General features: G+C 34.0%; 2 protein-coding genes and 1 long non-coding RNA gene across 3 annotated transcripts in view; 1 reads left to right on the top strand and 2 right to left on the bottom strand.

The window, feature by feature from the left end:
- Window positions 1-1,332: 1,332 nt before the first annotated feature.
- LOC102582644 (probable RNA helicase SDE3) lies at window positions 1,333-8,518 on the top strand. Its single transcript, XM_006350587.2, has 5 exons — window positions 1,333-1,534; window positions 2,851-3,677; window positions 3,753-3,923; window positions 5,800-7,254; window positions 7,866-8,518. The coding sequence occupies exons 2-5, from the start codon at window positions 2,880-2,882 to the stop codon at window positions 8,310-8,312; spliced, it is 2,871 nt and encodes a 956-aa protein (XP_006350649.1). The 5' UTR covers window positions 1,333-1,534; window positions 2,851-2,879; the 3' UTR covers window positions 8,313-8,518.
- Window positions 8,519-8,555: 37 nt separating this feature from the next.
- On the bottom strand, window positions 8,556-9,591 carry LOC102582306 (non-specific lipid-transfer protein-like protein At2g13820). Its single transcript, XM_006350586.2, has 4 exons — window positions 9,199-9,591; window positions 9,067-9,093; window positions 8,918-8,968; window positions 8,556-8,825 (listed from the first exon to the last, which is right to left on the bottom strand). The coding sequence occupies exons 1-4, from the start codon at window positions 9,527-9,529 to the stop codon at window positions 8,608-8,610; spliced, it is 627 nt and encodes a 208-aa protein (XP_006350648.1). The 5' UTR covers window positions 9,530-9,591; the 3' UTR covers window positions 8,556-8,607.
- A 5,305-nt stretch (window positions 9,592-14,896) lies between these two features.
- LOC107061253 (uncharacterized) overlaps window positions 14,897-15,450 on the bottom strand; it is a 7,812-nt gene continuing 7,258 nt past the window's right edge. The window contains exon 4 of the long non-coding RNA XR_001473883.1: window positions 14,897-15,097. This is a non-coding gene — a long non-coding RNA (uncharacterized lncRNA). The remainder of the gene's footprint in view (window positions 15,098-15,450) is intronic.

Raw genomic sequence — 15,450 nt, 5'->3', positions numbered from 1 at the left:
ACACACATATATATATATATATATATATATATATATATATATATATATTCAAAGGAATTGTGATCTCCTCTAATCTTTATCAATTTGCATTTCCTATCCTTACATTATAATTCTTTCATTACTAATTTCACATTGTATAATGCTTACATTATTATATTAATTATATTGAGAAGTTTTGAAATAGAAAAGTTCCATATTTTCTTTGACAAACTTACGTGAAATGTTCTTAAATTTTTCTTTCCATAATTCTATGTTTATCAATTGAAAAATTGGAGAGCTCAAATATAATGAAAATTGGTCATTTTTCAATAAATTTGAGTTTCGAAGTTAAGGAAAAATCTAACGAATGAGTGAAGATAAGTTGCCTATTAACACATGCAAGAGTAAAACATATTTGATCTCTTTTTCAATTACAATATAATTATAAAAAAAATTTAGATTATTGAAAAAACTAAGAAAACAAAGAACAGACTAAAATTGAAATTTAAAAAATAGACTTTATGTTGGTTTGATTTGATTTATAAATTTAATAAACTGACATAGTAATTGATTTAGTTGTTTTTTAATAACAAATCAAATCAATTCAACTTATGTAATCCCCTGTTAACGGGTAAAGAAGTCGATAAGAAGCTTACCAAAAGCATGAAAAGCAAAAGGCATTGTATTGGAAGATGGAGATTTCGACAGACTGATCACACATGATGAACTTTGAGGAAATCTTATGGCCTTTGAGTAAAATCATACAAATAGATACACCAAAAAGAACGACTCATATGTCTATTTGCTTAACTTTATACGTGACATCCTGCATGATAATTTTAATCCTACTTGGTGTCCTGTGTGTATTATGCTACGTATGACTCATGTATCTCCTTTTTCAACTTTATATAAGTTAAAGTGTCTACTTATGCATACATAAAATTGAAGGGCGTAAATATGAAATGAGATCAAGTTAAGAGACACATTCATGTATTATGCCCTACTAATAATTATTGATACTTGAAATAGATAATCAATTAGTTCATCGAGTTTTCGAAGAAAATATTTTAAATAATCTTATTTTAGTTCTTTTGTTTATGATGGGAAGACATTAATAATGAATTATTTTCAATTAATCAATTTCTCTAATTTAGATAATTATCAAATCAAGTTGGGCAACTTTTTTTTAGTATAGTAGACAACTAAAAAAGAATGAGAGTATTTTTCAAATATTTTGACTAACCAAACATAGCAAACTAAAAAAATATTTTATAATTTGAATAATAATTGAAAGAAAAATTGATTGGTTAAAACCAAAAAGAGAGAGAGACTGTTGTATCACACTCTGTCGCGCAATTCCTGTTCAGTCCACTACTTATTAACTTTGTCTTGTGGAATTGTCAAATTCCCTCAGGCCCCTTTTGTCTCCTTTGTAATCTCTAAATTATTGCAATAATTTGTGTTAGCAACTGGAGAATTTCATCTACATTTGTCTCTTGGTGACAACCCACAATTTCTCATAAACCCTTCTTCTTTATTCAAGATCAAAATCGAGGTGGGTTTTCTTCTTTATCTGCTTAATTTGATCTGCATTTTCAGTTTTCTGAACCAATTAACTGATTTGTGATTGTGGGGGTTTTCGTTTTTTATGTGTATGGATATCCGGGTTTGATTTTAATTGCAACTTTCCCTTTTCTACTTTTGAAATTTGTGATTTTTTTTTTTAAACTCATGTGTTGGTCATGTCGATTTTCACGCATTGGTCATGTCTGACTCAGTCTGTTGTCTTTATAAAAGTTTTTGTAAAATTTGGCCTAATTTTGATGCAATTTTCGTCCCCTTTGAGTGAAGTATCCAGAAACCCTGATTGAATCATTTTCTCTTCACCTAAAGTACTTGCCTTTTGTCAATGTGGAGTTGAGTAAATTAATAGATGAAGAGCAATTAGCCCTTGTGTTACTATAACCTGTTTATGATCATTAACTTGGAACCTTGTGATAGTTCAGAAAAGTTGATTAGGCTCGTTTATCTGTACTTTCACGGTATCGAAAAAACTGGATGGGTGGGTAATTATTCACCTGAAGTATCAAATAGGAGAACTTACATTGACAACCCATGTATATTTTAATGCTGCCCATAGTCATTTGTGCTATGTCATTATGCTAACTGATGATTCTTTCATAACAATGTCACATACATGAATTAGTTTCGAAATATGTTGCATACATGAATAATCCACAAATACAACATTGGTATGCTTACTTTAAGATTATTTTACTTAAAAAGTAAGGTTGTCTGTACCTATTTACGGACTGACTGACCTGAATATTAATGTGTAAAAGTTGGATGCAAATACTGGCTGTGTATCAATATAATGCCTTGTACGGTTCCGTTGCTACCACGGGCTTTACACAATCGATCGGATTAGATAGATATCCCTTCAACATAGGTCATTGAAAGGATCTCAGAGACCCACCAAAGTACGAAAGCCAGGATCTTTTAGAAAGCAGATTCCTATTCAAAGAGTGCATAACCGCATGTATAAGCTCACACTAACCGTTAGCATTTTCAAATGAAAATGGCATTTCATCTTAGCACTCTTTTTCATGAAAGTTTTTGAATTGAGTCTTGGATTTTCATCTGTTACCCAATCTAAAGTGCTTGGTGATTTGCTGATTGTTAGTCTATTTCATCATTTTCATTTTAAATTTTCTTTCTTAGATTTATTTGGACGATCAGATTGTTTGTGTAAAAATGATTCGGTTCAAGTGTTAAGTAGGGTTACTTTGTTGTGGCAATTAATTCAGGTTTACTTTCTCCATGAATCTTAAAAATTGTCAGTCGTACAATAACTTTGGTTGAAAACTGCAGGTTCTTCTTGAAATTCATCTTAATTACTCATGGGCACAATTTCTTATAAGTCGGATGATGAATACTCAACTATTACTGATAAAGGAGACATCGGATTTGTCGACTTTGACAAATATAAATCAGCTGGTAGCTACAATCCAAATGAAGAGAGTGATATAGTTGTTGTATCTGTTCCATTTCGGCTGGTAGCAGGAAAACCTAAATCAGGATTTGTTGGGGAAACTGTTGTCGATTCAGTCACAATAGAGAATACCACTAATGAAACCCAGGAGCTGTGGTCAATTAAGATCTATGACTCAAAACCTGAGGATTCATTCACTCTTTCTCTGATGAAACCTCCAACTGCTTGTTCTGATGTGCAATATGTTGAAGAATTCATGGAATCCTTTAGCTTAGAGGATAGAATGTTACGACCAGGTCAAACACTTACAATATGGCTGACTTGTAAACCCAAAGAAATTGGATTGCACACATCAGCTGTGCATTTCAATGTGGGTGATGACACCATAGAAAGATTAGTTTTTGTCTTGGCTGAGGATAAGGTTTCCCAGTCTCTGGCTTCGAGGAGGCCATTCCACAGAGACAGAAAGAAGAAAGTACCAGCAGTAGATGTTTATGCTGCAAATGCATTTGTTGTGGGTTCTCGTCCTACAAGGGCTCCAAATCGAGGATTCAGATACAGACTTCCTTCATATCCAATTCCAGGGGATATAAGGGAAATGATAGAGAAGAAACAATTTCCTGATGTTATTGGGGAAGGTTTAAGAAGAGACAATTACATTGCTTATTTTAGAACTTTACTAGCAATTGAAGAAATCAAGATGGAGGTGTGTGTTCAGATTTTGATTTGAAGTAATACTTGATTTTGGGTAGCACTAATATCTTATAGTTTCTTGCATCAGGAAGACATGAGGGACTATGATATGGAGTCAGTCACCATGAAGCGCAAAGGACTACAGTTTTTGTCCCTTGATGTCCCAGGGCTAGCCGAGAGGAGGCCATCACTTGTTTATGGAGATTTTATCTTTGCAAGGATAGCTTCTGCAGATGCTAGTGAGACCACCCCTTACCAGGTGCATTCATATTTGTGCTTTGTTTTATATCATAAGCTGCTACTTGATAATTTAAGCTCTCTTTACTGCATAATTTGGTAAAAATTATTACAATCCATTTTACATGTAGATTTTAAAAGTTGCAAAGAGTCATTTGATGTATTTGTACATGGCCATATACATAGATAGCCCCTGAAACTCGGCTTGAAATTTTGTTTTAGCACCTCAACTTAGCCAAGACCATTTGAACACCCATATATGTGTAAACTGTGTTTTTAGACCTTTGAATGGTAACCCCTAAGTAAACCATGACGCGGGAACTTACATGCGGTTATCTGTCAAATATGACAAATAAGATAATTCCGCGTAGCTTCTCATCAAACTAATGCAAGAAAAAGGAAAAAGGGGCTTTTGAGCTGAAAAAGGAAACAAGAAGATGCAATAATTTTTAAGAACCTCCCCCCAGAAGGTCAAAACTTCCGCATCTCTCAGTATCATCTTTTCCACCAGCTCAGATTCTTACCATTCCGACATTAAAATTCTTCAGTCCTTTTCCTCTACCATCTATATTGATCAGCAACACCACTACTTCAAAGCTCCATTTCACCTCCCAGATTGTCTCTATAAATTGTTGAGAAAAATTGTAAACATGGGTCTAGAAATTTCATCATAGATCACAATATCATCTAGAAAAATGCAAAAAAGCTTCGTATCGTGATTGCATCGAGAATTTCATTGTGATAAATTTTTATTTATGTAGTAGAATCTGTTAAGATCGATTCAAAGAATTTGAAGCATATTTGTGCAAGCATAGCCACGTGCACTAGTATCTATCACCAAAAATTGCAAATTAATCCTTTTAGGCCATTTTCTCTATGTCTTATAATGGTCAAGCTCCAACTGTGTATTAGCTACATGCGTTTCAAAGAAATATTTTAAAAGGATTGAAGACTTCCTCTTTCTTTGAGCTCAATGATCTCACAGTCTTGTTCAAAATTTTCTCTGTTTCGGCAACTGGACTTTGTCTTTCTTTTTCTTATGTTCAAAAAGACGGAAGAAACAGTTGATCTGTCAAGAAGAGGTCGGAGAAAAGAAAGAAAAAAGGTCGAATCACAGGAAAGAAATGTAAAAGGTGATATTAAGGAGTGGGCCTCACTTATTTCTGTTAAAGTCATTCTACGCACCTGATAAAAGTGAGAAATATATATAGATGATAGATCCATGTCAGCATAACGTGGTTCATGATACAATTCAAGGGTACATGAGGTGTGAAAATGGTGCTTGACTAAGTTAAGGTGCCAAAAGGAATTTTAAGCCAAGTGGGAGGGGCTATCTATGTATTGCCTTTATACATCCAAATCTCTGCTAGATAAGGTCCTTGTGTTGTCTTCCTATTACCTTTAAAATCACATCTCTTGAAATATTCATATTGATCTTTACAACTATGGATGTCGTGGTAGAACATCAACATTGCTTTTTGTTTTCTTCCTTGAGTCTTTTTTTTACTTTGTTTCTGTTATTAATTTCATTTTCATCTATTTTACTAGAAAGGTTGACAACTTTTGTGATGCCTGGCTGTTATGTCTAGCTGTTTTTTGCTTAGTTGCATGTTAGTACAATCAACCGAAGGCCCGAGGTTCAAATACTTGGGAATGAGGAAATTCAATGGATTCCAATATTTAGTCTTTAGGGAAATTAAGCTGCGCAATGACACATGCATAGCACCCCCTTTATATGATACATGTTAAAAGTTCCACTTTTTGTCTAAGTTATGCATATGAAGAATTTTAAGGAAAAATGATTATATATCAGCAAGATTTTACACATGAACTTGATAGATCAAAAGGAGAATAAATGTATTAACATAAACTTGGTGATTTTGGTGGTTCTTGCACAGGGTTATATCCACCGAGTTGAGGCGGAAGAAGTATATTTGAAGTTTGATGAAGAATTCCACATCAATCATGTTCCTGGAAATCTGTACAATGTGCAGTTTTCATTCAATCGTACGGGTGTGCGGAGGTTACATCAAGCCATTGAAGCTACAGAAAGCTTAAATGGAGAAATTCTCTTTCCATCAGGCATATCCAGAAAGAGAAATATACAAGCTGCTAGACTGGCACCTAATTCATGTATGCTTAACAAGGAACAAACAAGTGCAGTTGAAAAGATTCTTGGGTGCAAAGGAGGGGCTCCATATGTTATCCATGGGCCTCCTGGTACAGGCAAAACAAGGACTCTTATAGAAGCTATCATCCAGCTACATATTATGAGGAAAGATACTCAAGTTCTTGTCTGTGCACCTTCAAATAGTGCTGCAGACCATATACTTGAAAAACTTGTCAGTCAGCAGAATGTTGAAGTGCAGGAGCATGAGATTTTTAGGTTGAATGCACTCACACGTCCTTTAGATGATGTGAATCCTAGTTACCTGCGTTTTTGCAATGCTGAAGATAATTCTTTTAAGTGCCCTCTTCTCAGGGACCTTAGAAGATATAGGGTTATCATATCTACATATGCTAGTGCATGTCTTCTTTATTCAGAAGGCATCAAACGGGGACACTTCTCTCATATTTTCTTGGATGAGGCAGGACAGGCATCAGAGCCTGATACCATGGTTCCTCTGTCACATCTTTTAAAGAAAGAGACAGTAGTTGTACTTGCTGGTGACCCACAGCAACTTGGTCCCATAGTTTTCTCAAAAGATGCTGAAAATTATGGATTGGCAACTTCATTTATGGAAAGGTTATTTGAATGCCAGTTATATGGTGCGCTCAACGAAAATTATGCTACCAGACTAGTAAGGAACTATCGGTGTCATCCAGTAATTCTGCAGCTTCCCTCAGAAATGTTTTATGAAGGAGAGTTGATCCCATGTAAAGAAGATAAAACTTTTACCCAGACTTGGGTGGACATGCTTCCAAACAAGGAATTTCCGTTGCTTTTCATTGGCATACAAGGTTGTGATGAAAGGGAAGGAAACAACCCATCATGGTTCAACAGGATCGAAGCAAGCAAGGTAGTAGAGATCATCAGAGATCTGATAGGGAACAAAGGTCTGAAAGAGGAAGACATTGGGGTGATAACACCTTATAGGCAGCAAGTACTGAAAATAAGAACAGCCCTTGAGAGCTTTGATTGGGCTAATATAAAGGTTGGCAGCGTAGAGCAATTTCAAGGTCAGGAGAGAGAAGTTATTATCATATCGACCGTCCGGTCAACGATACAGCATAATGACTTTGACAGAGTCCATTATTTAGGATTCTTAAGCAATCCGAGAAGGTTCAATGTTGCTGTTACAAGAGCCAGATCATTGCTTGTAGTTATCGGGAATCCACACATCATCTGCAAGGTGATTCTGTATTTATTTCTGCTACTGCGATTTGTAGCACCAATGTAGATTTGATATGCCATTGTGTTTGTTTTTTCTTTTTTTTGATATGCCATTGTGTTTGTTTTTTCTTTTTTTTGATATGCCATTGTGTTTGTTTTTTCTTTTTTTTGATATGCCATTGTGTTTGTTTTTTCTTTTTTTTGATATGCCATTGTGTTTGTTTTTTCTTTTTTTTGATATGCCATTGTGTTTGTTTTTTCTTTTTTTTGATATGCCATTGTGTTTGTTTTTTCTTTTTTTTGATATGCCATTGTGTTTGTTTTTTCTTTTTTTTGATATGCCATTGTGTTTGTTTTTTCTTTTTTTTGATATGCCATAGTAAAGGTGGAGTTTCTGTCTATCTATTTTCTGAAAACTTTCCTTATCCTGGTGGTACCTTTTGTTGGCATTTTTGGAGGTGATACCTATTGAGTCATTGATAAAAGTTGAATTAGAAAAGGTGACTTTCCTCTTGAATTTGTTATGGGCTTATGATGAGCTAAAAATTATGAATCTTGAGACATATTTTGCCAATTGTTCTATCTATTAGTGAGAAATACCAATTCTTATTAACGTATACGATATGGCAGGATCCCTACTGGAACAAGCTTTTGTGGTATTGCGCAGACAATGGCTCCTACAAGGGCTGCTTCTTACCTGAAAAACTGGAGATCGTTCAAGACGACTCGGAACAGGCAAATAATTGGAATGATGTCGGGGCACAAGTAAATAACTGGGACTGTCAAGGAGCACAAGCTAATGATTGGGACCAAGACCAGGCGGGAAAAGTTAACGATTGGGACCAAGACCAGGCGGGACAAGTTAACGATTGGGACCAAGACCAAGGGGGACAAGTCAACAATTGGGACCAAGATGAAGGGGAACTAGCTAAGAATTGGAATGAGGAAGGCACTTGCGTCAATGAAGAGAAACATAGTCTTCAGCCATCTCCTGATGTTCAAGGTACAATGCCCCAAACAGATTACATCCCGGACCCTGTTATGGATGAAGCTGAATGGTCTGATGGTTGGAAATAACTACTTACTCTATTATGCTAGTGGGTGAATCTTTTGGAGGTTATATTGAACCTCAAAACTCAGAGAACCTTTTCAGATTCTGCACTAGAATGTGCGGTTATTGCATTTTGAAAAATTTCAATCGCAGGAATGCCTGCATTTTAGCTACATGTATAGATGCTATCTATCTATCTCTCTCTATATATAAAATGATGTGCAAAATTCAAGCTCAAAATTTACATAAAAGCTGACACCTTGAAACCTCAAATTCGTTATATTCAACACTTATAAAATTTGTTTACATTGAGTTGCCAGCTCAGTTGAACTGCAAAGCCATTACCCCACAGGCTGCTAGAAGAACAAAAACTGAAAATCTCTGGGAACTCTGTGCTGCTGATGGTATCAAATTAGGCTTAAATCCTAAATTTGTATCAGGGTCTCCAAAGATGTCTATTGGAGGTGGTGTTAAATTTGGTCTTTTATTAGCCACTGGTCTTAGAGGAGGTGTGTATGGTTGAGGAACATTTTTAGCAGCTGCAAAATGTGAAACAAACAATACCAACTCATAAGCCATATATATGTTAGACTCCAAGGAAAAATCACCAGAAACGCAGAGTTTCAGTTACCTTTAGGACTAGGAGATGGAAGTGACCTAGTTGGTCTTAAGCTAGCTGGACCTGTAACCAAATGAAGATTTAATCATCTTATTCCCTTGTTTAAACAAAAATCAAGAAAGGATGGTGTCAAAATTTAATAAATTGAGCAACTTTGGTACCTGGAGCTGGAACAGGGGAAGGTGATGCTGCATGCAATGTAATCAACAAGTCAGAAATTAGTGACCTAATATCAATTGGAACGAGTTTAATTTCACGTATGGTCACTGAAGTTAACTCACTCATTTAATTACCTTTGCACTGAACGGGGACACCATCCATTTTACAAGCTTTAGGGAGGGAAATAGCTAAAGTCCTGTTAATGGGAACGCGAAAAGGAACGTTTCCAGTAACAATAAGGCAGAGGCAATCTGTGCCATTGCTCATAACATACTTGAGAGATTGGCAACAATCTGAAGTTGGTGAAGAATTATTGCTCCCACCATTGCTAATGAAGTTTATGCAAGGGCTAAAGCTACGTAGCATTGCCGCGCTACACGCTGTACTAATCTGCCCGTAAACTAATTGCGTGCTGAAAACCATTAAAACAACAATCAAAATTGACGATAGTTTTATCCCTTCCATTTTTGTAATGAATTTTAAAGTTTTGGAGAATAAGTAATTAAAAGGGAATGTGCAAGTATAGAAACTTGATGTTGGATATAGAAGATATTACTAATTAGAAGTAATTTATAGATCAAAAGGGGAAAATAACAAGGAGAAACATGTAGGTTCAAAGTGGTTTTGGAGCTCAACTACCTTAACTAACTTCAAATGATTAAGAATGTTTAAGTCACCTTAAAAATAATTAATTGCATTTGGATTTTCGAAGTTCTTAATTAAATTGATATCCAAGAGATTCAAGCTAGTTGCCCGAAAAGTGTGATGTGATTGCTCCTTGAAATTAAAGTCACATTTAATCTTGATACCTCGTAGAATTTTGGTGATTTAGTATTGGTCAAACTTACATATGCCCGTTCTTTATATATCAAATTAATTAATGTATACATGATACGCATTTTTAAAAATAAAAATAAAAATAAAATTTAGTTTGTAAAATATGTCAATTTATTTGAGCATATAAAAAATTGTGTAGGATAATATATGAAATAGTAGAATATTGTTAAAAAGAAATCCTTGGACGTCTCAAAATTTAATAAGGTGTTATGTGTATTGTGACATTAACGTAACATAGTGTATATAAATGTTCGCCATAAATAACTAATAATTTTAGTGTTCTTTGACATTCCTTTCATATTGAATTGTCGAAGAATTTGTCTAGTTACCCTCCCTTGTTATCTCGTGAAATACTTTGGGGATACTCCTAATAACTCTGAATCAGTTATTAGTATGTCTTATCATATTTTGACATCTAATTAATTGAAATGATATGTGATTAACTAATAAATTGGTATTTTACCAATTTATTCGACTCTTATTCATAAATTATTGCGATGTTTTAATTCTAATAGAAGAGATTTAAGGCGCTTATTCTTTTATGGACAAACATTCCTTTGAACAAGAAGAAACAAGAATTTGAGATAAATATCACTAAACACACTGACAAGGAACCGACATAAGACAGAAGAAGTTGGGATGGGCACTGGGTTGAGTAGAAGTGGACATGTGTCTGACAGAGGTGCAATTGCAGGCACAAATACAGACGGTCAGGATTTGGATATAGTGTTAGACAAATGTTATCCATGTATTGATTGGTTGTGACTTAATGAGAAAATTGTGCAGAATAACAAGCATTTAAACGATATTAAATGCTATAGCTATTGTTTTGTAAAATTGTGATTTGTAGCTATAGTTTCCTTAAATTTTGCTATTAGTTTAATTTGTATAATTTGCTTGATTGTATAAATATAGAATTTGTATATGCTTACCCTATCTATTTTGTATACGATTTATGAAGAATTCACAATAAATTATCTTGTTTATAAATTGGCAAGCAAAATATATAAACAGAGTTCTAACAAAGTCCTAAATGTATAAATACATAATTTGTATATAGTTACCCTCTTTGTATATTTGCAAGAAAATATACAAACCGCAGTCTCCATAGCAAACAAAACTATAGGTATGAAGTGTAATGATCGAAACTATAACTATAGAGCCTTAATATGTCTATTATGTTTGCTATTTCTAAATTTTTCTCACTAATTATCGCCTATTAAGTTGAAGCTCCATCGAAATTGCAGATACCCTAGTTCAGAGGCGTATCCAGGATTTCGGTTAGATGGGTGCACGATTATGAAAAAATGTATCTTAAATATAAATTTGATCGATTTGACTTTTTGATTATTAATATGAACCATTAAATTTTAAAACTTATAGGTCCAAAATATATAATACTACTAGTTTTAAATTTTAATATACACATTTGATTTAATTATATAAAAAATTTACAGTGCTAAATTTTTTAGGAATTTGCAATGTAACACAGTTGAAAATTTTGAAAGATTAAAGGGGGAAAAAAGCAAAATTAGTTGAAATGTTAAAAGTATAACTGAGAACCACTTGAAGATGTGTTACTCAAAAAGACAACATATAGATATAAAATTTAAATTTCTATCCTCACATAGATAGGTGCACCCAATCATCATCATCGTATTATTATATGATACTTTGAACATGGGTTCATACATCTATATTTAAATATTTTAAAAAAATATGACACTACTATATATGATCTAGAGAGGGGAGCATGGGTTCACGTGAACCCACGGCACCCCCTCTAGATACGCCTCTGCCTAGTTGTTTTCCAACTTGATAAATCTCTTACCGTGTTGCTTATAAAGTGATCTTGATTTTCAGTCTTGAAGCAAATTCCTTGTTACCAATTCCCCTATGTCATGACCTGAATAAATGAGCTAAGTGAAGAATAAAGAAATGACGAATAGGATTATAACACCTGGATGTACGAGATTTAATTGGAGTTAATGAAGCTGAAGGGCTGTGATTGCACGTGAGCATCCTATAACTAAGTTCCTGGAAGAGCAAAACGGGCATTGATCAAATTGGTATTATTCTCGTGCTCCTCTCTCTCTTCTAATAGACTCTCTTCTCTTCTCTTCCTTTCAATCTCCTTCTAAATTCTTTTCTCATCTAAATCTGTAGGTCCTAATGGCTATGGCGAGTTCTTCAGTTAGTTTCCATTAAATGTAGTTTTAATTTCCATGTAGTAGATATCCTTGTCTCTAATTTTCCAGTTATAAATCAGAAAATCCCAAAAACTATTGTGTTCGATTATTTTCTTTTCCATTTGAATTTCCATATCTCAATCAAGATCATAACACCCTATTTAAATACATATTTAATACAAGTTAGATTTGAATTGACGAACGAACAACGTAATCCTTATGAATTCGATCTCAACTCATAAAAATTGGGTATTATTTTTGCATATACGACCACCTATTCTTTAATTGCAAAGTATGAGAGTTATTATTAACAAATTTATTAGGTTATTTTAAAGGGAAAATTGTATATAATAACAAACTATTAATTCAAATTAAATGTCATAACCACAGTTTAATTTAATTGTAACCCGTAGCAAACTGTTGCCATTTGCCTCTCTCCCTAGGTTTCTCGCTCGCCACTCTCGCCAGTCTCTCCCTTTTATACAAACACAAATGTATAAAATGCATTTGTGTTTATATAAAGCGAGAGAAAATTGTATATATACATATATTTTCGTTCCGCTCTCTCCCCTCTCCCAGATCTTGCTCGCCACTCTCCCAGATCTTACTCGCCACTCTCACTCACCTCTCTCACTTTATACAAACACAAATGTATACATTGTGTTTGTGTTTGTATAAAGCGAGAGAAAATTGTATATACAAATACAAATACATATATTTTCGTCCTATACACTTATGATTATACAAATACAGATCTTCCCCCTGCCCAGTTTTCTTTTGTCTTTCTCTCTTTCTCGCTTTATACAAACACAAATTATACAATTGATTCTTTTGTATATGTATACCGAAACAGATTATACAATTGCTTCTTTTGTAACATACAACTATGATTTTTATGTTTACTATATGTGAAAGTTGCTCTACTTTAAAATGCGACATTAGATATTTATTTGAGATTTAAACAATTATTATGTTGTTTTAGTGGCGACCACGTTTAAACCTAGATCACACTTTAAAATGCGACATTAAAATCTCTGGATATTTGAATACATGGCTCTTGAATGTGATTGTTGTTGTACTGGATTTATTCTTCCTTCTTATACAGAGCACTTTTAGATGTAATTGTATGAGTTTTTACCATATATAGTGAACTCAAATTGATACTGGATTTTTGGAAGTTAGCAAAAAAAACGTGTGTTCCTAAGTAATTAATAAGTTACAAAATAATAAACTTTGTTATCCTTAGTGTTCTTATGAACTTGAAATAAAAAACATACTCCCTCTATCATGTTCATACGATGGCGGTTTTCCATATATCACATTAAAGATGTTAAACTTGTGTGTTGATAAGATAAATTTGACTTATACATTATTAGTCACAGTGATCAAACTTTGTAATTTGAGTAATTTAGTATGAAAACTATGGAAGTTAAAAAGAAAATAGAAGAATATATCAACATTTTGAGGATGTTTGGCAATTGACTCCACAATCATTGTTGATTGCTTCAATGATAATGAAGAAGCCCCTAAAATTACTCATACCTAGACTCATCGCGATCAATCTTTCTTCTGGTGGGAGGAAGTCTTGTAAAGGGGGAGCACTCTAAGTCGGAATGAAGGACTATTGTCAATGTGGCTGGAGCCGCTATACAGCTCGCCCGTGCTTTCTGAGGCGCTGCCTGTGACTCAGCGAATCAGTCGAGGGACCTGAGAGGCGGTGACCTAGGATTCCCATTTGGTTCATTTTTTCATAGATCTACGTGGGAAACTTGAGAGAGTGTCATATAACTTTCATCAAAGGTATTTCACTACTAGGAGTAAAATATTTGAACTGTATTTGTGTTCGTCTATGATTAGTTAGTTTTTGTTAAAAGTTTTAATACAATTTGTTTACACATTAAAGTAGAGGGGACAAAATCAAACTCAATTCGTTCCATCTGTTTAAGTTTGGTTAGGTTGGTCTGTCTATTTATTAGCTCAAATCATTTCAGTCAATTAAACACTACAAAAAAAACGCCTAAATTGCGGGGGTTAAAATTAGGCATAATACATAAATGTGCCCTTTGACTTGGCTTCATTTTACGTTTTTGTCCTCCAACTTTGGATATGCACAAGTAGACACTTAAACTTGTATAAAATTGAACAAGTAAACATATGATTCCTACATGGCACAATACACGTAGGACACCACGTAGGACAAAATATGACATGTAGGATGTCATGTAGGACATGTGTGTCTATTTGTTCAATTTTATACAAGTTTAAGTGTCTACTTGTGCACATCCAAAGTTGAAGGGCATAAATGTGATTTGAAGCCAAGTTAAAGGGCTATTTTTATGTATTATGCCTTAAAATTACATGTTCTGACGGTCAGTAACCCCCACAATTTAGTGTTGCGACAGTTGAGAGAACTCCTGCAATTAGGTGTGCCACAATTAAGTCCTAGGAGTTTTGGACGAACCCCTGCTACCATTAGCGGGGGCTTATTACTGGGGGTTTTGAACCCACAAATGTATATCTATAAAACTGCACTTAAATATCTAGGAGTCAAAACCCCTGCAATTTGTGAACTTTGGGAGTCAAAACCCTCACAAATCATGAATTTTACATTAAGTTCAACAGGAGTTCTAACCCCTGTAATTTATGAACATGTAACCTTCTAGAGCATTATGCTAGGAAAAATCTATTTTAAATATTAATGACTAATTAACATGTACATCATAGTCAAACCTAAAAGGGCTTATTAGTATTAAGAAATAACAAATATTTCAACAAAAAAATATATCATAAAGTGTACTATTAGTTGTACAAACTAAATTGAAACATCTCATTCACTTCAACCATTACGATTACAAGAAACTTCAAATCACTACAAAAACTGTCATTCGCTAATCTTGCTTTTATTGATGAAAAGGGTTCACTAGCATCCATACTCAAGAAATGACCTGCAACTATTCATGGAACTTCAACGATTGTCACTACGACTACTATCACTGGCATCACCTGTCTGCAAAGGAAAATACACAATAAGTGATATGATAAATGCTCTCACCCTTCTTTTGTAACCTCTTTTGAATGCAATAAAATGATTAGGACTGAAACCTAATCCAACCATTATGGTGATTTATAAAAAAAATACTTGCATATTGTATGTCAACAACAATATGCAAACAAATACTAAATTCTCTACTATGAGTGTCAATACAAATGCTAGTCATAAACAAATAGGTCAATACTAACATACAAGAATATGCAAAAATATGTTCTGGACCTTGCTACTTCTTTATTGCACATAATAGTAAAAGAATCACAAGTTTTTATCTTGCTCTTGTGTTAATCCAGACCAAACAACACTCCACA

Source organism: Solanum tuberosum, unplaced genomic scaffold (genome assembly GCF_000226075.1).
Source record: "Solanum tuberosum cultivar DM 1-3 516 R44 unplaced genomic scaffold, SolTub_3.0 scf00125, whole genome shotgun sequence".
NCBI lineage: Eukaryota > Viridiplantae > Streptophyta > Magnoliopsida > Solanales > Solanaceae > Solanum > Solanum tuberosum.
This window is presented reverse-complemented; position numbering and strand designations above follow the sequence as displayed.